Source organism: Mirounga angustirostris, unplaced genomic scaffold (assembly GCF_029215605.1).
Source record: "Mirounga angustirostris isolate CCGP_5_RB_7025 unplaced genomic scaffold, mMirAng1.0.hap1 SCAF_2, whole genome shotgun sequence".
NCBI classification, from domain to species: Eukaryota; Metazoa; Chordata; class Mammalia; order Carnivora; family Phocidae; genus Mirounga; species Mirounga angustirostris.
Window position 1 is genome coordinate 20180876 of NW_026991710.1, and position 21724 is coordinate 20202599.

At 48.2% G+C, this 21724-nt stretch overlaps 1 protein-coding gene across 2 annotated transcripts in view; it reads right to left on the reverse strand.

The window, feature by feature from the left end:
* Positions 1-4138: 4138 nt before the first annotated feature.
* The window catches only part of LGI2 (leucine rich repeat LGI family member 2), a 30081-nt gene continuing 12495 nt past the window's right edge, over positions 4139-21724 (reverse strand). For both annotated transcript variants that reach the window (XM_045881383.3, XM_045881384.3), the window contains exons 6-8: positions 21442-21611; positions 15043-15207; positions 4139-6245 (exon numbers count right to left, since the gene is read on the reverse strand). In XM_045881383.3, the coding sequence (XP_045737339.1) occupies positions 5428-6245; positions 15043-15207; positions 21442-21611 (1153 nt within the window). In that variant the 3' untranslated portion in view covers positions 4139-5427. The remainder of the gene's footprint in view (positions 6246-15042; positions 15208-21441; positions 21612-21724) is intronic.

Below are 21724 nucleotides of genomic sequence, written 5' to 3' on the forward strand. Positions count from 1 at the left end.
AGCTTCCAGCAAGTGTGACTTTTCCTAACTAGCTTTAAGTCTCTTGAGGCCAAGAACTCTGCTTTTGTACTTTTTAAAAGATTTTGTTTATTTGAGAGAGAGAGAGTGCGCACGCAAGCCCTTGAGCAGGGGAAGGGGCAGAGAACGAGGGAGAAGCAGGCTCTCCACTGAGCAGGGAGCCTGATGCGGGACTCGATCCCAGGATCCTGGGATCATGACCTGAGCCGAAGGCAGACACTCACTCAACTGAGCCACCCAAGCGCCCCTCTGCTCTCAGACTTCTTAAAAAGCTCCACAGCATATCAAAGTAATTGACACACAGTAAGTACACAGGCATGTGATTTGAGTTTTTGACCCTTCATTTGTCTAATGAAACCAAATGGGTCTAAAGACATAGAGACATGAGGCAAACTTGCACTGCACCCCTGCTGCATACTAGGTGAGAGCCCAGACATGCAGAGAACAAGACAAAAGTCTTGGCCTCAATTTGTTCATGGTTCAACCCCATCAGTGGGGTCTTGGAACCTCATCTTCTCACCATGCAGAATCAGATGCCCAAAGATCCCTAGAGTTCTTTGTCAGTCTGTCAAGATTATGATTCTGCAGATCAGGTAGAGGTGTAGCTGTAAAGAACCTCAGTGACTTTTTAGTGACTTTTTAGTTTGCCAGTAGAAGCAAAAGTCCCCTGAGGTGCCCATTTTCCATTTAAACGGGGAGTAAGCCACAAAGATAAATGCGCAAACTCCGCCCTTCCATAATAGCCCATCAGTCCCTCAACTCTGTGACTCCGAGTGGACATACCCATATTCAAGCAGACCAGAGATCAAAGCCACATTAGGCATGAGCTACTTTTTATTCATAGACTTACAGAATATATCGAATTAAGAGGCATGTTTTTTGTTAACTGTATTTACCAAAAAAGAGCTAAATACATATCCAGCCTTAAAATGCATCCATTGTAGCTTGCATACTGCAAAATTTGCTTTCATATACATATAAACTATTCTTATTTTACCTAAGTTATGCATCTAAGATACATAAAAATGGTACCAAATGGCATATTGGCTTATTTTATCACAGTTTTTATACATTCTTGATAGTCAAAGGGATTGATAGGGAATGCATAGTTTCCTACTAGAAAAAAAGGTAGATTCTGATACAAGTAATGGAATAACGTTAAGGATAAGAGCGCCTCGCTAGGTTTAGATCTCAGTAGTTTTACAACACAATTCTTATTTCAATTAGCATTACAATGGGCTCTCTTCATTAATAATTGGCTGTTAATTTGCCTAGTCGGTCCACCCTCTACTTGCCTGGCTGAGGCAAAGGAAATCATGATGACCTTTTTTTCTTCCAGTTTATTGCTACTTTCCCAAAAGAGTTTCCTCCACAGCCATCTGCCCTGCTTTTCTGCCCATTCCCTTTAGACTGTCCTAAGTCTGGACCACCTTACTCACCGCGTCAACAACTAGATTATTGCATTCCACTCTAGAGCCCTGCTCAACAGAATCTTTGGCCACTGCCTAATTAAAGAACTCTCTTCCAAAACTGCGGAGCAGAGGGGCTGACACCTTTTTGGAAGAATCAGGAAGCTGGCTAAAGAGATTTTCTTTAGGTGGCATGCAAATAGACTCCCCTCCTGCAGACCTTCATCTCTCTTTCATTACACCCCGGGTCAGAGAAATTTCCATCGTGAGTGTTCCTGGCAGCCAAACCTCCAGCATCCCACGCTGATTTCTTTCCTAAAAATACACAGCCTCTCAATCCATGGGGAAGAAAAATGCAACACTGGCATTTTCAGCGTGCTCCCTGAAGGCTGATTATGACCCGGAGCAATTCATCATCACTCGTGCATTCGAGTTTTTAGTTGTTCCCTGATAGAACTCTCTTGTTTATCTTGTGGACGTTGTGACAAGAACCAGATGTGTCTCGACCTCAACATCGCCCCACCGCTATTGGGGGGTGGGGGGGGGGAATGTGTGGAGAAGCAACCCTGTCAGCTAGAAATCCTCTTTAGAACAGAACATTATCTGAAACTTCTGGAAGACTTTCAAGAGTGGGGCCTCACGAGTAATAGCGATCCCGTAGAGTTTAATTGTTAAAGGGACCAGCTGATGAGATGGTGTCTATTCAACACTATTTTCCTTCTGGCTACGCATATTTTGTTGTATTTTTTATTTTATCTCAAGGTGCTGCTATATTCTGAATTATGAGAAAAAGTCTTCATTTGGAAGGCAATGGCAGAGTGTCACAAAGAAAATACAAAGCCCGCTGTGCAGGACAAAGCTCTGCTTTTGCCTCACTACCGGATGATCTCGAGCAGGCGACTGACTTAGATTTTTTACGCCGATTTCATTCTCCTGAAATTAGAATACCTGCCCACCAATAAACTGAACTATTTATGAACAAATGAGATGAACACAAATGTACACTGAAAGAACATAAAGCTTTGCCGAAATGCAGGGTGGGCTTATTATCCGTTGCCTGAGAACACCCTGCCGTTCACACCAAAGGCTCGTTTTTAGTCTTCGTGAGAGATCGGTTCCTGATCCCACGCTTTAAGGCTGTGTGGCATGGCCCCTTGGCTACGTGGGGGGGCTCAGCCCTAGCCACAGAGACTGTAAAGAAGAAACAAGCTAGCAAGAAGGCAACCCTGGGGTGAAGGGAAAGGAATGGACAAGAGCAGTCCTTCCCAGAACTTGCTCCACAGGGGATGGTCCCACGTGTCTCTCTGCCTTGGGTTTCTGTTGTTGTTGTTGGGGTTTTTTGGGTTTTTTGTTGTTGTTGTTGTTGTTGTTGTTTTGTCTTACATTATTACTGGGAAAAAGCTTCTTGCAGAAATTGTTTAAAACTGGAGGGATTCTTGGGATGGAGCAGTGAGATTAATGAAGCAAAGCTTCCACCACCTCGCGCCAAGAACACCTACGCTCCTTTAGCAAGCCGGCCAGAACAAATACCTCCTCCCTCGGTGCGGAGACTCTTGGAGGCTGCAGACTCTGATCTTGTCTAATTTCTTAAGAAGGAAAAGTGAACCTGGCTGCAGCCGCGTGGACTACCCGCCCTCTTGCCCTCACCTTGCCTCCAGTTCCTTAGATCTTTCTTCCACTGGCCAATGTCTCCCCTGGACTCGGCAAGCACCCCGTCCCCAGCCCCGCACCCCGGGCTTCCCGGTTTCCCAGATTCATTCTCGGCAATGGTGAATGCCAACGGTTTCCCCAGCCACCTCCCCCCTCAGAGAGGGGAAGCTGCGGAGCCGGTGTCCGGTTCCCCAGGGGCAGCCTTGCAAAAAGATGCCCCGGTTGCCTTCTCAGCAAGTGGCTGGACTCAGGAACATCATTTCGAGCTCGCACAGGTGCTAGGGCTGCCGAAATGTCCCCTACCTTGTTTGCCAAGGGCCTGTTTTTCCACCCAGGCTTGTCTGAGGGGTTCCACGTGCCAGAAAGAATTGCTTGCCCATCTCAACAGCCAGAGGAATAGCAGAGCTGTGCCACTTTCAGCCGCCGATGATGCGGGGATCTGGGCATTTGCAGTCAATGCAAATTAGCCAGGAAGGCAAAAGAACGTGGAAGGGTGATTTTGATGCTTCAAACATGAGAACAAACCACTTTTTTCCTGTCTGGCTGGTGCCTAGTAGGAAAGCTTCAAGCAGGAACGCTCTACTCTGTGTGGGTGACCGAGTCCTTTAAAATCCCCAGTGTCCTAGGCTGGAAGCCCTCAGTCTGCAGTCCCGAATGGAGCCAGCATTGAGGCTACTCATTGCCTTGATCTGCACCACTTCAACCAGAAACAACACCGTGCTCAGATCTGCCGCAAAACATCTACCTACTCATGACTTGGCAAATGATCATTAACTCTCCAGTACAACATGACTGTGCTGGTCTGGGGGCCACCAGAGACGCTGGTGGGTGGCTCCGTGAGAGCCACTCCTAAGATCCACTTCAAGAGAACCAGCTAATGAGGCATCCACTGGGAAGCTTCCACAAAACCAGACCCCATGGGCTTCCCAATAGTCCACACCAGAGAAGGCCAGTTTGAAATAGACCCTCTGGCCCCCTGAGCGCAGACCTGGTCTGTGGGATGCAGTGTGTCTAGCTCCAAAGCTGGTCCCCAGTGATCAGCACAAGCCCGCCCCCGCCCCCCGCCCCAGCCTATTCAGGATGAGCCCCCTGCCAGTACGTGGTCCCATGTCAGGGTGTGAGCCCCAGGGGGTTCTCCTCGGCTAAACTACCGGGAAAGGAAGGGGCACCAGCGTCAGGAGCACCCTGGGTTCTGCAATGTGGTGCCCCAGCCTGTCCGCGTTGGCAGCGGGGGCAACAGCCCATCAACAAAGCAGGACCGACGAAGGAGTAGGGAGGAAGGCAGGGAGGCAGGAAGGTAGGCTGGTACTCAATGACTCGAAACAGGAAGCTGCCCAGAGGGCACAGACATGCACAAATCAAAGGGCCACCTCTAGGTTTCAAAGTATAGCGAGACTTGTGTAAAGTCCTCTTTGATCCCACAAAATCTTGCTTCAGAAATTCTACCGAACGCTCATCAGCTGGAAAGCCCTGTTCTATTGCTTTAAAGGATGGATGAAAAGCACCGTTCAGTCTTTGGCCTGTCTGCTGGTTACCCACAAACTCAAAGAATGGGTTCAGGGAAGCAGCCGAGTCATGGAGGGCATCTAAAAGCAATATTGCTCCAGGCGCCACAAGGTCGGCTCTGAACCACAAGGAAGAGGGGAAACCGCCTTTGTCTCACTCATGGGCCTATGGCCCGTGCTGGGCCTGGAAGTGTGTCAGCAGAGTATTTTCTTTGTGGCAAAGGAAGCAATGCCCAACGTTATTTTGTGAACACCCCCCATCACGAGCATCCACCCGAGCCAATGAAACAGCCAACGTTCTGCTATGAAGGGGCATTCAGGAAACTGAAATGACTCAAAATAGCATTGCTGAGTGTTATCAGATTTTTAAATGAATCATCAGCAAATTTTTTCAGCTGACTTTGGCTTTAAGCATTCTTACCCAATAAGATTGCTAAAATGGAATGAGAAGGGCCCATAGTTTGGTCTTTTTTTTTTTTTTTTTAATTTCATCATAAGAACTGTCCCATCTTATCCGATTTCCTCCTTCCTCATTAAAAAAAAAAAAGAAAAGAAAAGAAAAAGAAAAAAGCACATTACTTCCCTAGATGGTAAGAGTTAATACTCTACTCTTTTCTCAGAGATAACAGGCTTTAAGATGTCTTTTGAAATGGGAGAATGGACATGTCATGCAGTTAGCCAATAAATGCAATCCCTGATTGAAATGCGAGTTCTAAAATGTTGAAAACTTCTATTTCCCCAGTGCGTTTTTAATTGCGGAGCTCTGAACTTGGCCTTCTGTTTGCTTCTCAGGCCTCTCTTGTGAAAGCTAGTGCTATGTGTCTCTAAATTCACCAGTCACCCCTTCACAAACTTAAGTCAACGACTATATGTTCAAAAATCTTTGTTTTCCCTTTGAAACTGGATGCAAAAAAGAAATCTCTCCTGTCAGTGGAGACAGCTGTGAAGGAACGAGGTGCCTGCACATAAATCTCCTTGAATTTTTTGAATAGCTGCTTTTCTTTATCCCACTGGTAGATCTGGGAGAATGTATAGTCACTCCCCAGGGCCAGGTAGTGATTATCTTTAAAAGAAAAGGGCTGCAGGGTCATGGCCCCCCGGGATGGAAGAGCCTGGATCTCCACAAACTGCTTACTATTCCACCTCATGACCCTGGAGTCCCCGATGAAGCGGGTGAGGGAAAGGTAGAGGGCATTCTGCATCCTAAAGCTCTTCACGGCCAGTACATCCTCCATGTTGGGGATATCACTGTGGGGGACAAACTTCTTAGAGCTTTTATTCCACTGGAGGATAATGGGGACCTGGGAGCGGCTGGACAGAATCAGATGCGACTTCCCGTCTATGTCAACAAATTCTGCATCCGTGTCCCTGAACCACTCATGCAGAGATTGGTAGGAGTAGAACCCTTTGCTGTTCCATTTATACACCGTGGACAGACCAGCTTTAGAGCTGTCTGCGATGATGAAGAACGTCTCATCCTCGATCTGAAACAGCTCGATATCGTTGGGCTTTGAGATGCGAGAGACTTCGATGTCCTGGAATTTGACAAACTTGGTCCAGCTCTCATCGTATTTGTAGATGTGAGAGCCGCCGAAGAGCTGGGCCACCACCACGAAAACCTGGTCGTCGATGAGGATGGCCTTACAGCCCACAATGGACTGACCTGTGCCCCAAGAGAAACGAGAGGGCATTAGGGTACCGCAGGGAGAAATGTTCCTCCGTAGTGATATTGGAACCCTCGTGAGCTGGAAAATGGGGACAGATGTAAAGAAATGTGAGAAAATGGGGCAGCTGATGCATGGAACAGCACGGCAGCTTCTCGACAGTCTGAACATAGAAATACCATATGATCCAGCAGTTCCACTTCCAGGTCCATACCCAAAAGTACAGAAAGCAGGGTCTCTACGAGATGTGCACACGCATGTTCATAACAGCATTATTCACAATAGCCAAAAGGTAGAAGCAACTCTAGTGTCCACTGATGGATGAATGGATAACCCAAATGTGGTGTAGACACACAACGGAACGTTGCTCAGCCTTAAAAAGGAAGGAGATCCTCACACAGGACACATGACAGTATGGATGAACGTTGAGGGCATTATCGTAAGTGAAATAAAGGTAGTCACAAAAAGATAAATAATATCTGACTCCACTTACATGAGGTCCCTAAAGCAGTCAGATTCTGAGAGGCAGAAAATAGAATGATGGGGGCCAGGGGCTGGGGGAGGATGGGGAGTTAGTGTTTACTGGATATAGAGTTTTAGTTTTTCAAGATGAAAAGAGTTGCGGAAATTGTTTGTACAACACCGTGAATGCACTTAACGTTACTGAACAGTACACTTAAAAATGGTTAAGATGGTAAGTTTTATGTTCTGCAGATTTCCCCACAATTAAAACATTTTTAAGGGCGCCTGGGTGGCTCAGTTGGTTAAGCGACTGCCTTCGGCTCAGGTCATGATCCTGGAGGCCCGGGATCGAGTCCCGTGTCGGGCTCCCTGCTCGGCAGGGAGTCTGCTTCTCCCTCTGCCCCTCCCCCCTCTCATGCTCGCTCTATCTCATTCTCTCTCTCAAATAAATAAATAAAATCTTTAAAAAAAAATTTTTTTTAAAAACTTAAAAAACAAAATGTGTCTCCATTAAGGGCTGGTCTCCTGGCCACTGGTATCTTTAGAGGCAAGAGTACTATTCAGGGAAGGCACCAACACCAAGGGAATTGTCTCCAATTTATTCAAAAAAGTATTTCCCAACTCCGGACAGTGGAATGAGACAAATGGGCTTCTGTTCGGGGCATGGGGGTAAGGGAGGGTAAAAAGGTAGGAGTCAGGTCTCAGAGACAGGAGGAAAAGAATGTAATGAAGACATTTGGCTCCTTCTGATTTCTGGAGCCAAAGGAAGCTGAACGGAGGCAGAGACAGAACAGAGGAGTGTTAAGCCCTCTGTCAAAATTACTTGTACTGCAAAGTTGAAATAATACTTAATGTCTTGATATATTTCCTTAATCGTTACTCTACACACATACTCAAATGTGTTTTTTAAAAATAAATTTGGGGGTGGGCGCCTGGGTGGCTCAGTTTGTTAAGCAACTGCCTTCGGCTCAGGGATGATCCTGGAGTCCCGGGATCGAGTCCCACATCGGGCTCCCTGTTAGCAGGGAGTCTGCTTCTCCCTCTGACCCTCCCCCCTCTCATGTACTCTCTCATTCTCTCTCTCACAAATAAATAAAATCTTAAAAAAAATTTAAAAAATAAAAAATAAATAAAATAAAAATAAATTTGGGGGCACCTGGGTGGCTCAGTTGGTGTTTTTAGAACAGAGCACCCACAAACAGGAAGTGGTCAACAATTAGTAGCTGTCATTACTGGATAATTGAAACGATTGTCTTGACCTCACCCCTCTAAAATCTCCCATAGCAGGCACCGCGTAAGTACCTGAAGAATGGTCAATGGCGTGAATGATCTAGCTCAGGCGGCCCAGAACCGGAACTCTGCTGGAAAAGGGGAAGTCTTCCGTCTGGACCACCTCCTACAGTCTTCTCCCACACTGCACGCGGACCCCCAGACTGCCCCCCTCAGCCTCCTCAGCCAGCCAGCAATGGACCACCCACATCCCAAAGAGGATTGACCCTCCATCTAGGTCACTGGATTAAAAGTTATTTCTTCCCCCTGATTTTCTAGGCGATTGGACCAAAGTGAACTTAGTCTGTAAATTACAAGGATAATTATCCAATTCCTGTCCTCAGTATTAACTTTGGGGGCAGCCAGTGGGTAGTTTTTCGAGTGATACTTACTTTTCTCTTTCACTATTTTGGCCTTCTTGCAAGAACTTGGTTCCTTTCTTTTGTTTTAAACAAATTATTTTGTTTAAACTAATTATTCCTTTTTCTTTTCTGAGTATAAAAGTTTTCAATGTTCCCCAAAGCAAATTTTAAAAATAATAGGTAACAGGGGCGCCTGGGTGGCTCAGTCAGTTGGGCTTCTGCCTTCGGTTCAGGTCATGATCCCGGGGTCCTGGGATCGAGCCCCGCGTCGGGCTCCCTGCTCAGCGGGGAGTCTGCTTCTCCCTCTCCCACTCCCCCCTGCTTGTGTTCCCTCTCTCGCTGTGTCTCTCTCTGTCAAATAAATAAAATCTTTTAAAAATCTTTAAAAAAATAATAATAATAGGTAACAATTATAGTGTGTACTATGACCGAGAACTACACTAAGCATTTTACATGTATTCACTCATTTAATCCTTAACACAACCCAAGAAGACCAATACTATCATCAGCAGCATCATCCCCATTTTATAAAGGGTAAAACTGAGGCACAGAGAAGTGAAGTAACTTATACAGCTAGTATGTGGTAGAGCCTGGGACCTAAATCCGGGTAGTCTGGCTCCAGTCTACACTCAGCTATGAACATATCAAAAAGCACCAAGAAGAAAATCAAAATTACTTGTACTGCAAAGTTGAAATAACACTTAACGTCTTGATATATTTCCTTAATCGTTACTCTAAACGTTAAATGTGTTTTTTAAAAATAAATTTGGTGGGGGGGGGGCACCTGGGTGGCTCAGTCGTTAAGCGTCTGCCTTCGGCTCAGGTCATGATCCCGGGGTCCTGGGATCGAGTCCCACATCAGGCTCCCTGCTCGGCAGGAAGCCTGCTTCTCCCTCTCCCACTCCCCTTGCTTGTGTTCCCTCTCTCACTGTGTCTCTCTGTGTCAAATAAATAAATAAAATCTTAAAAAAAAAATAAAAAATAAAAATAAAAATAAATTTGGGGGGCACCTGGGTGGCTCAGTTGGTTAAGCGTCTGCCTTCGGCTCAGGTCATGGACCCGGGGTCATGGGGTCGAGCTCTGCATGGGGCTCCCTGTTCTGCTTGTCCCTCTCCCTCTGACCACCCCTCCCCCCAGCTCATGCTCTCTGTCTCTCCAAAAAAGAAACAAAAATCTTTAAAAATAAATAAACAAATGAATTTGGGCTTATAGGATACATGAGCTTTTTACAACCTACCTTTTTTTTTTTATTTGACCATGACACTGTGAACATTTTCCCCTGCTACTGCACCTTCTACAACCTGAATTTTAAATACTATAAGGTATTGCACTGTACGGATTTTTAACAAATCCCCTATTGTTGGACATTGCAGTTATTTCTAGCTTTTCATTATTTTGAGTAACATGCTTCCTTGTAGAGCAGTCTTTTTTGAAAACCATCTGGCAGTGTTCTTAAATGTAGGTATTGCTGGGGTAAACGCTGTGCACACTTTGAAGGCTTCTGGATTTAAACTACCAAACTGGTCTTTGGAAGCTCTACTAACCCCCTCCTGCCAACGCTAACTGTGGGTGCATTCTCTGGGTCCCCTTCCTGAGTGGCCTAGCTAGGGAGGTCCCTGCCACCTGGGAGTGTCCTTCAGGTCTGCCTGCCTGCCTGTCTCCGCTGAGGGGCTGTGTAAGACAGAAAGAATTCCTTCTTTGGACATGTTCCAGAATACCTTCATCCAGCTAAACACTTTTAGTCTATTGAATGGTCAATAGCCGTAGAGATCAGTGTGTGTGTTTGTGTGTGTGTGTGTGTTTTAATATAGGAAGAGAGACTGCAGGCTGGAACATACCTGGCATGGAGAAATCAAAGGCAAACAAAATAAACCAAAAACAGGAGAGCTGAGAAGAGATGTAGAGGAACAAAAGGAGAAGATAGGAAGTGCAAAGCCTTGGGGTGACCCTGATCGTGGCATTCCCTCTCCTCCCAAAAGCGGATGTATGGCTGGGGATGCCCCTTCAGCACCATGCTCACCAGGATGGCAAAGGAAGACTGCATGCACATGCCCCTTCCATGGCTCAGAGCCCCAGTCTCGCCGGGAATGGATTGAGAAACCCCTGCCCAGCCCTTGCAGACTCTAGGATCACTCCGTGATCAAGCAAGATGACAAATGAGACACACATAGCCCATGCGCAGAGAACGGATCCGTGTTTACACTGGTCTCGTTCAAGGCAAGTGGTTGCAGGGCTGCGCCCTTGCTTGTCCATTTGGCATCTGCCTGGCACGTGTGTGCCTTGGGCTTTCCTCCACACTGAGCTCAATCCCAGCTAGCCACACTCTCTCCTGCGCTGAGGGATCCATGTGACTTCTGAACCACCCCCTTCCCCTGCTCCCTTGGGACTTCCATGCTGGCCCCTCCTTTCCTGCGCTGATGAGAGTTACGGAGTTTACCTGAAGTGAGAAATTTTAGGGTCTGGGAGGGAGGAGAAGGAGGGCTGCTCCTTTTTTTATCCCCAGATGATAAAACTGACATTTGTTGAGGATTTACTATATGCCCGGCTCTGGGCAAAGTGTTACACACACGATCCCCATTAAATTCTCATGGGTCCAATACGATGACGATCCCATTTTACAGATGAAATGAGAATTCACGATACTTCCATTTTACAGATGAAAGGGGCTCATGGAAAGTAACTAACTTGGCCAAGGTCACCACCTAGAAAGATCTGGAACCAGTTTTATCAGAAACAAGCCTGATGTTGCTGGGGCTCAGGGGCTGAACTACCCCACTGTTGTAACTTGTTTCTCAGGCTTGGCTGTGAAGAGGATCCAGGTGGGCATCGGGGGGGGGGCTGCCCCCAGCTCAGAAGATTGAGAACGAGGGGCTGAGAAGTCCCCAGAAACTAGCAAGGCCCAGCCTTCGCTCGGGCCCTGGCCACACCCAGTGCGCCCTCACGGCCGGCTTCCTACACACCACCACTGCGGCCTACGCCAGGCCTGGGCCATGCGCTTGTGAGGATTCCCGCATCAGTTTCTCAGCTAGTCGCTCTGCTTCCGCCTTTGTCCCCTGTCCCCAACACAAGCTGCTCACAGCCCAGCACCCTGCGCCAGACCGCTGCCTCGTCCTGGGCAGCCCTGCCGACCTCGGTGCAAAGCTCATTGTGGTTCTGCCGAGCTCTAGATTAAAAACCCAAGTCCTTCCCAGGACCTGCAAGGCCCCCGTGCTCAGCCCTCCTTACCTCTCTGACTTTGTCCCCGCAGCTTTCCCTCTGGAGCATTTTGTTCAGGCCAAAATGGCCCCCTGGAGGAGCCAAACAGGAAAGATAGCCACCCGCTGCAGGACCTTTGCACTTGCTGTTGCCTCTGTCTGCACTGCTTCCTCCTCACACTGTCCCCATGGATCAACCCCCCATGTCCCACTTGGCTTCTCCAAACAACCTTCCTCACGAGGCCTTTACCAGACACAATCTAAAATGTCAACACTCCCATGGCTGGCTCTTCAAAACTCCCATCCCCCTCTTCTTGTCCCTTCTTAGTGTGTTGCTATCTGATGTGTTAGCTGTATTATAATTGTCTTTTTTATTATCTCTTGCTCCCATTATAATACAAACCCATTGAGGATGGAGGTTTTCATCTGGCCTGTGCATGGCTGTGACCCCAGCACCTAGACTGTGCCTAGCTCGGATTAAGGGCTCAAGAAATCCTTGTGAATGAATGAATGAATGAATGAATGAATGAATGAATGAATGACTTGATGCACGTAGGGATGCGACCAGCTGCAGATTGTCAGAAGGGCAAGCAGAGGGCGGTACTGTCCCTTCCTACCGAGGTCCACCTAGGAGAGGAAAGGGGTGAGATGCAGCAGTGACAGGCCCTGGGCTCTGCCCCCAAAGTGATTCAACACGCCTGAGCCTTGATCTCTCCATCTGTGAAGGTGTGAGAAGGAAGCTGACATTCGTTAGAACTGCTCACTCGGTGCCTGGCACTCACTGACTCCTCACAGCATCCATATAAAGTACATGCACTGCCCATTCTACAGATGAGGAAACCGAGCCCCAGAGGCCACAGTTCATATTATATCTCAGCGCCTGGCAGAGTCCGGAGTACAATCCACGTCCATCAGTTTTCACAAGCCGAGCTCTTTATCATCTCTATGCCCCCTTTTTCTTGAACAGGGCTTCTGTCGTCTACCTGCAGGCAGGCAACCCATGCTAAGACCTCGGGGCTGTGGTGAGTTTCCAACGAGACAAACCGGCTCCTGGCACCTCACAGGCCTGCAAGCAGCTTTGGCAACCAGCCCTGGTGGGGACTCCCCTCCCCGCCCTGCACAAAGCAAAGCTTCACTCTGCTTCCATCTCCTAGCATGGGGTGGGAGGAGGGGAGGCCAGGGGGCCAGCCCATTCATCCCTCACCCGTTTCCCAAATCTGGAAAAAGAGGGAAGCAAAGAGCACATGGAAAGCGGGTCTCCCCTTCCTTGTTTCCTTTAATATGGACCGGGTTTAGGGTCCAAAGGCCTGGGCTTTCTCGCCAGGTTCACCTGCGGTGCTCTGTGCTGAGTGCGCGCTTGGCGGGGGTGGGGCTGCTCTCGGGGGTGGGAGCTCAGCACTAGGAGGCCAGGTGGCCGCACCGCGGAGGCGCATCTGACATGGCATCTTCGGAGGTTCTGGGGCACCTGTGCACCTCAAAGACCTCCCAGTGCTGCCAAGATCAGGCTTATTACCATCTCTGCTCTGGGAGGGGTGGAACTACGCTCTCCCTGCCTCCCTCTACCCCTGCACCTGCTGCAAAACGACTTTGCACCTGCGAGCTTCCTAGGAGCCTCCTGATCCAGAATGTCTACCTGATACGCTGCAACAGCAAAATACTGCTCTGACCCCAAATCGGGAACCACTAAAGGAAATCCTCTTGTGGGGTCACAGGCTACCGTTGGTGCTGTCTATAAAGTCAATATTATGATCAGATTGCACTTGATAAATGAGAAGTCTTTAAAAGGTTATTGACTTTACTTACTTATTTAAAAAGCAAGTAAAAAAATAAATTAAAAATAAAAAGCAAGTAGACGGCCCATTTTTAGTAGCACTGAGACACTGGGCTCCTGACATTGTTGAAAGAAGCATTAACTAGGCCTCGACCCAAAGGCATGAATTTAGAGAGCCAGTTATTCTTATTTTGTTTGCACTTATTTAAAGGAAGCAATGATCACCAGGACCTGGCAAGAGGGCAGCAGGAACAAGCCATAGAGCGTGCCTGTGTGTGCGTGCATGGATTGATGTGGTCTGTGTGTGCATGCATGGATGTGTGTCTGTGTGTACGTGAAGGGATGGATTGTGTCTGTGTGTGTGCGTGGATAGATGTGGTCTGTGTGTGCGTGCGTGGATGGATGTGCGTCTGTGTGTGCATGCGTGGATGGATGTGTGTCTGTGTGCGTGCATGGATGGATGTGTGTCTGTGTGTGCGTGCATGGATGTGTGTCTGTGTGTGTGCGTGGATGGATGCGGTCTGTGTGTGCGTGCCTGGATGGATGTGCGCCTGTGTGTGTGTGCGTGGATGGATGCGGTCTGTGTGTGTGCGTGGATGGACGTGTGTCTGTGTGTGCGTGCGTGGATGGATGTGTGTCTGTGTGTGCGTGCGTGGATGGATGTGCGTCTGTGTGTGCGTGCGTGGATGGATGCGGTCTCTGTGTGTGTGCGTGGATGGACGTGTGTCTGTGTGTGCGTGCGTGGATGGACGTGCGTCTGTGTGTGCGTGCGTGGATGGATGCGGTCTGTGTGTGCATGCGTGGATGGATGCAGTCTGTGTGTGTGCGTGGATGGGCGTGTGTCTGTGTGTGCGTGCGTGGATGGATGTGCGTCTGTGTGTGCGTGCGTGGATGGATGCGGTCTGTGTGTGTGCGTGGATGGACGTGTGTCTGTGTGTGCGTGCGTGGTTGGATGTGCGTCTGTGTGTGCGTGCGTGGATGGATGCGGTCTGTGTGTGTGTGCGTGGATGGACGTGAGCCTGGGTGTGCGTGCGTGGATGGATGTGCGTCTGTGTGTGTGTGCGTGGATGGATGTGTGTCTGTGTGCGTGCATGGATGGATGTGTGTCTGTGTGTGCGTGCATGGGTGTGTGTCTGTGTGTGTGCGTGGATGGATGCGGTCTGTGTGTGCGTGCCTGGATGGATGTGCGCCTGTGTGTGTGTGCGTGGGTGGATGCGGTCTGTGTGTGTGCGTGGATGGACGTGTGTCTGTGTGCGTGCCTGGATGGATGTGCGTCTGTGTGTGCGTGCGTGGATGGATGTGTGTCTGTGCATGCATGTGATCCACGAGCATGTGTGCATGAGCATGTGTTAGCATATTAGTTAACAATCAGCATAACAGAAGTCAAAGGTATCATTTAGCTACTAAAAAGCTGTTACGGTCGTAGGCTGCCCAAAGTGCTCAGGATTAAGGGATTCTCAGGTGACTTCTCAGCACTACTGGAAAATGCCTCCCACTATACGAAACCCAACCTCTCTCCCCTTTCAAAGGATCACAAACGATAAATAAGATCACCACCCCCAGTTTCTGTTCTCACCAATAACTGACCAAGTCGAGAAGCAATCAGAGAGAAGAGGTGGGCGTGCTCCCCGACTCTAGCCAAGTCAGAGAGCCACGTCTCCCCTCCTTGGGATGCCAGAATGCTGCTTCTCTCACCAGCTTGAGGCCGTCAATACATCTGATCAAAGTCACAACACACCTGTAATGTTGTCATAGCTCCGGAAATTCATTTCGATGTGGTCCCACTCCAGCACCATGCAGTTCTCCATGCTCGGCTGAGCGATGGCCACGTACACGTCATTCTTGGAGTTGAATGTATCCACCGAAACCGACTGGTAGGGCAAAGTCTGATGAACAACAAAATCTGGGAATGGGTATTTAAAGAAAAAAAAGTCTCCATGAGATCCCTTGTGGGAATTATTGCCCACCATTTCCCTTCTACCCTCTGTAGCATCGGTTCCAAAGATGAGCAGGGAGGAGGGGGGACCGGAGAGAAGCAACATACATATCACAGCATGTTTTACTCTGGAAGGTTCCAGAAGGGTTCTGCCTTGGACAGGATGATGAATAGCTCACAGCTTGGCTGCTGGATTGCAAAGTTTAAAACAAATTTGGGGAGACCTGGCTCTCAAAAACACCAGCACAAAGATGCCATGGAACAACACTGCCTCAACGATCATGCAAATCACTCTGGGAAGAGGGCTGCAGTGGTCGCAGGGGTTTGGGAAATGCAGTTTCTAGCCCTCTCAGGATGGCCCCAGAAGCAAAAAACCTGACTTCCTTTGCTTGCTGGGTGCTTCTCAAGCTTACCTGCCAAGGTGATTGTTTTGGCCGCGGTTACACTCCCACGCTCCCCAACTCCAGGTTCAAAACCAAAGGTAAACTCCCCACAGGGCACGCTGCACTTTGGGGAACCAAGCCAAGCCCTCTGATACAGACCCAGAGATTTATGAAGGCTGTAGAGCAGGGAAGTGAACCGAAGGATGTTTACTGGTTGTTGGACTCGGGGGTGAGGGACGGCTATGCCTGTGATCTGGACAGTGTCCCGCGGTCTGCGAACAATGACAGTTCTGTTGGCTCTTCAAGCCACGTGGAACCATCCTATCTGAACACGTGTTCTACTCCTACACTTAGTGCTAAGTCAACACTCCTCAGGGTATGGCCCCCTCAGCTCCCGCTGACTCACTGTGTTCTCTTGGAAAGGAGGTACCATTTTACCAAGGAACCGGGTGAGCGTGCCCTGGGATGCAAGGAGGGGTAGTGTGTGGGAGCTAGGGAAGCAATGAAGAAAAATTAAAACAAACAAATGAACAAAACACTAAGAAAGTTGAAGGTAAGTTATTTCTTGGGCTAGCGATGCTTCCATGTGCACTGCTTCTTGGCAGGCTAAGCACACCCAGGGTCAAATGATGGTGGACGTCTGGCTGAGGGAAGTCGTTCTTCTGAGAAAACCCTGGCTCTGCCCATCCCCTGCCCACCCAGCCCTTAGCCGTGCCAACTCCGGCCCCATCTCTCCTGCAAAGCCGTCCCAGATCCAATGCATAGGACTCTCTCCTCTCTCACTGGGTTCATCATTAGGCATGGCTCTTTCAATCTCATTCTTCACAAATCTCCAGCATGGCAACTTCAGAGTCAGCTTTGGAGAAATGGGAAAGATCTTAGAGCCTTGAGCCCTTTCACAGAGCCATAAGATGAAGCTCAGAGAGGGCGTGCGTCCGCACAGCCAGGGTCTTGTGCCTCCTGAACCAAGGGATTCCTGAGGTCAGGCCTGGGTCCCACCCTCCTGAGAGCCTCCCACGGCGTAAGCCCATGGTGGCCACTCAAGAAATAACTCTGATTCGGAGGAAGCCTCATAAAAGAGGTCAAGTGAGAAAGACAGTACAGGGGTGAGCCACTCAGTGGTGAGCAAAGGCAGGATAATGCTGATGGGGCAGAGGCAGGAAAGGAAGGGAGAGACTGAGAGACGCTGAGCAAGGGTTGAGGTGGAAAGGGTAGAGCGGGGATGAGAAGAGCAGGTATCATGAGCGGCGGGAGAAGGGAGCAGGGCTGAGGGAACCAGGATGGCATGTGGCACAGGGAAGAGCCCTGTGCCTGGATTCAGACCCCCTGAAACCAGCCCCTGCACTTGAGGCCCGGGGCTGTGCACTTTCCCTGGCAAGGCCTCAGTTTACTTCGGTGCCAGATGGGGGCGATGATTCTCACCTGCCAAGCTTGATGGCAGGGACGCATTGGTAATGTTGGTGGAAGTGCCCATCTCGGGGCCTGGCACGTGGTAGGGACTTCATAAATATGGAACTGAGGTCTGAGAAAGGACAGCCTGCCTCCTCCGTCCCAGCCATCCCTGGGCTGTCTCTTGAGGAAGTGTCCATCCTAACGGCATCTAAGATGACATGGCAGAGCTGTGACTGATGTCTGGCTGAGTGACCTCGGGGAGGTTATTTCACCTCTGTCTGGTTTAGTGTCCTCACTGGATATCTTAATTCTTACTCATGTAGAGTTGTGCGTAGTACACAGTGAGGGCTCAATATATGCTCACTTTTGGAGGTGTCCCTATCCCCATTCTGAGTGCACAGTAGGTGCCTAATAAATGTTTGCTGGCAGAGGAGTGTGGGAGGGCTGGCCTCGCCCACCCCGTGGTCCACTCTGCAGACCGTGTGGGGAGGAGGCTGGGGGTGAATGAGCGACGCACGCAGGTGCAGGGACAAGAGGGAGAAGCAAAGAGGAGGCCGCCTCTGCACCCGACAGCAAGAAGTAGCCGAGGGAGAGCGGGGACAAGTGACAGTACCACTACTGTGAGGGATCCCCTCACCCCCAGAGCCGGGAGCAGAGCATCCGCAAGAGCTGAGGCTTTAGCTAAGACAGGCGAGGCTTCGGGTTCCCGCTTGTATTTGCAGCTCTGTGACCTTGGGCAAGAAACTTGAGCCTCAGGGTCCGCATCAGTGAAATAAAAGTGACACCTATTTCATGAGGTTGCCGCAGCGACTATGTAAGAGAGTGTAAGCGTTAGCATTAGAGTCCTGTGTATGGGGAGTTTGATACCATAGCTTTGTAGGCTGTAGAACAATGACCGTGTTGAGTTGCTGCGTGAACACTCAGGAAGGATCACGATGGCTCCCAGCCCTGTCCCTTGTCAAACCCCCCAGATACTAGAGTACATCAAAGAGTAAAAATGGACAAAACTCAACCTGTGGATACACAGAAAAGGGGAAATGGTAGCAGTCATCGTCTACTTCCTTTTCTGGAGACAGAAAAGGACTCCGAGAATACAGCTGCGGTCTTTTAATTCTGAGACAGCCACAGACCCTTTCTGCCTCTCGGGCTGCCTTCTGCTAACGCAAACCCCGAAGGTTCCCAACAGTCCTGCCTTGCCTCTAACCCACGTCTCCCGCCTGCACGCCGACGTCTCAGAAACATGAGCATTCACTGAAAAATGCAGGCTGTTTAAAGGGCAGACCAACAAGCTTCAGTTTTTTATTTAAAAAACCCCTAGAAAGAAAGAGAGCTGCCAAAATTAGACAGCATTTTACAAATCTAGCTTTTAACGGTTCTATTTTCATTTGTTTTCCCAAAACATTGGTTTCATAATATTTTCTATATGCTGACTATCTGGCACAACACAGACTGTTAAATCATCTGAATTATAAATCTAATTCTTAATAGGAGAGTCCTTCTCCCCGTCCCCCACCCCCACCCCCAAAAAGGAGGAGGAGGAGGAAGAAGAGAAAGGAAGAAGGGAAGAAAAGAAAATGACTGATCACTATGTATTGGGTTGGGGGTGGGGAGGGGCTGGAGGAATTTAAGGATCCTCTCCCGTCCCCATTTTAATTCATCTTTCACGACCGGCAAAAGCACATTCGTCGTGCAAAGATCTCCAACAATACACATATTGATATGACATCAATTTACTAGTGTTAAAGTATTAACGGCACGCTCTCCACAAAGCGCTGCCACTTCCATTCACGTTGGATTAAGTTCATGATGTCAGTGGGACACTTACAATTTAGGCCTTCTCCCACTGGAATCAACAGATTTTTACACAGCTATTTATAGCTATTTATAGCCCTTGCAGAAAATAAATTATACATGACGCCGATCCTATTGGGAAAGAAACTGCACATTAATGCATTATTTCTCTTTGCATTTCATCAGCCCGGCGATAGCTACTAAACCCCTGCTAACAGGACAATTAGGATGCAAAATGCACTCCCTCTTAGGAATTTAGCGAATTACCCACCTAACACGGGGAATCATGAGTAGGTAACAGGGATTTCTGAGGTGGTTAAAAATAGACTTGAAAGCGGAGGGTTATGGAAGGACTGTGATTAAGCCAGAAGCCGAAACAGTCCGGCAGTGGTTCTGCCGTGTGAATTATACCCGGGCACCACAACACAATGGCAAGAGAAATCTTCCTCTCTCTGGGAAGAATAGGATCTTCCTCTCCTTCCCCTACCTGAAGAATTTATGCCTTTCCTGAAAATCCGAGCTAAGAGAAAAATAATGCCCTCAGAGAATGTACTTCTTCCCAAAAATGCAGTGAGGATGCCGTCCTCACTAGTCCCCGGGCTCTTAGATGGGGCTTTCTATCTGCCTTCCATCCTCACGCGTTTCCCTCCCAGTCTTTAATAAAGCACCAAAGGATGAGGCTTGATATGAGTGGAAGACAGGCACCAAAAAAACTCAGAATTTATTGACTTCGTTCTTACAAGGCAGGGACTGTATCTGGGGGTGGGCCCCGCTTGGGTACGCCATTTATTCTTGATGGAGGAAACCATGAGCGAAAGCTAATTTGTTCGTGGGTCTTAAAGGGAGAAAACAGTAGCAAAGATAGAATCATCACCTGCCTGTTACCAGGGAGTAGTGCTGACTGTCTAAATTTTAGTAGGAAGGTTTCTAACAAAGACAAATATATGTAAGAGAGGGAGGATGCCCTAAAATGTTAGGGGGCTCATGCTGCCCCATGGGTTCTGGGTTTAGGACAGGTTTCCAGAGCTGGCTACCTTGGTTCCAAGCCCCTTTTACCCTTGTGACAATTCTGAGAGCCCAGATCATTTTCATAACCATCCCCAGGTTGCAAAAATCAGAAATCCTGTTTTCTCATATAAATTATTCCCTGTTCACAGGCCCTGGATAGCCCATGTCATGTCTCCCAGAGACTGGCAAAATTTTCAGCCACTCTGGCCAGGTGTGAAGAGAACAATGAAAAAGCGGCTCACTTCACCTGAGGTTTAAATAGAGAACTCTCCAGAAAAACTGGAGCGGAGACAGAAAGGAGCCCCGGGGAGCTGTGGTTTGGCATTTCACACCAAATGGCCTTGAATGCCACCTTTTGGTGCAGATGTGATTGACTCTGAGCTCTGATTTACTGCACTGCTCCGTGATATAATAAATAACCTGCTCGTGGTCTCTGCCGGCCAAAGGGTACCTGCCAGTTACACAGCTGAGTAAGGCCCTTTTCAAACTGGAAGACATGGGCAGCCACGAATCTGTGGCTTTTCTCCCAGCAGAGAGAGAACTTGCCAAGTCCCTTACTTATGAAGATACCTAGAAATAGTTTTTACTTTGTGGGTTCCTATTTGTTTATTTGTTTGGAAGGCAGCAGGACGGGCCTAAATCTCACAGTTGGTTCTTGGAGGGTTTTTTGTTCTGTTTTGTTTTGTTTTGTTTTGTTTGTTTTCCTTTTGAGTTTCTGTCACTGTTTTCTGAGTTCTCATGCCTGCTATTCCCCCTGACATGCCTTGAGGCTTTGTAGGTATCAGCTCTCAGCCGAAACGGTTATTTTTGAGTTTCGTAAGCAGGTTTCGTACTGGGGATTGATCTGCTTTCCTTTAAAAGCTGTCCTTAGAAGCTGGAGGAACTCCACTGAGGCCTCTCACACGGAGACACGCCCCTGCTCCCCACGAGACGCGACAGGGGAAGCAGTTAGTATTTTAATTTTGTCTTATAATCTGTAAAATGTATAAATGGAAACCTTGAGGCAGGCCGTGGAAAAATGCAAAATCAAGGTTTCTGTACATTTTTCCTCAATAGGAGTTTTTTTGTTTTTTTGGTTTTTTTAGATAGTTACTTGTTCCCTTATGTTTCTATTTTGCCATTGGTTATAATTCACCAAGTTATCTCTTTGTACATAGAACTACAAAAGGAATTTACGGATGTTAAAGGCTGGTATTTATTAGCTGAATGTTCAGTAAACGTCACATTATTCAATCAGGAGAGGAGTGACCAGAGCGGATCATCCCGAGAGCAGGAATGCGGGCCTCTCTGCACTGACCTTCCATGAAACCTGACCTGTAAATGGGCTTATGCCCAACTCATCAGTTTATACTTTGGCCCTTTAAAAAAAAAAAAAAAGTCAGAGAGATAGGAATTGTGTAAAGAATCAAAATTAAGGCAAAGGGCAGTTAACAAAAATCCTTCCAAACTGCTGAGATACTTTCCTGACCGCATCAATTCATTTCTTTTAGAACGCTTAAACGTTGCCTAAAATAATCTGGACAGAACACCTTTACACCCGCTTTTCTCCATTCCCTGTGGATGACCTAAAAGAAAAACAAAGCGATTATCCTCCGTAACAGTCTTCAGTGATAGAGGTTCTGAATACCTGTAGTGGTACACTCGTAGTCGAAGCTGGGTACATCATTTAGCTTCTTTTCCTGGTATTCTGGTGGACCGATACAGAGGACATCGGAGACAGTGGAATTGGTCATCTTCAGCCACAAATACAACCACTTGGCTTTGCAGTCACATTCGAATTTATTGCCCCTTAAATCGCTAAGAAACAAAATGAAACACAAACACATCGACAGAGAAACAGACAGGCCTGAAATGTTTCAGCAGTCATATGGAAATCCAGCAGGATTTAACATCCTCGTATACTTACATGA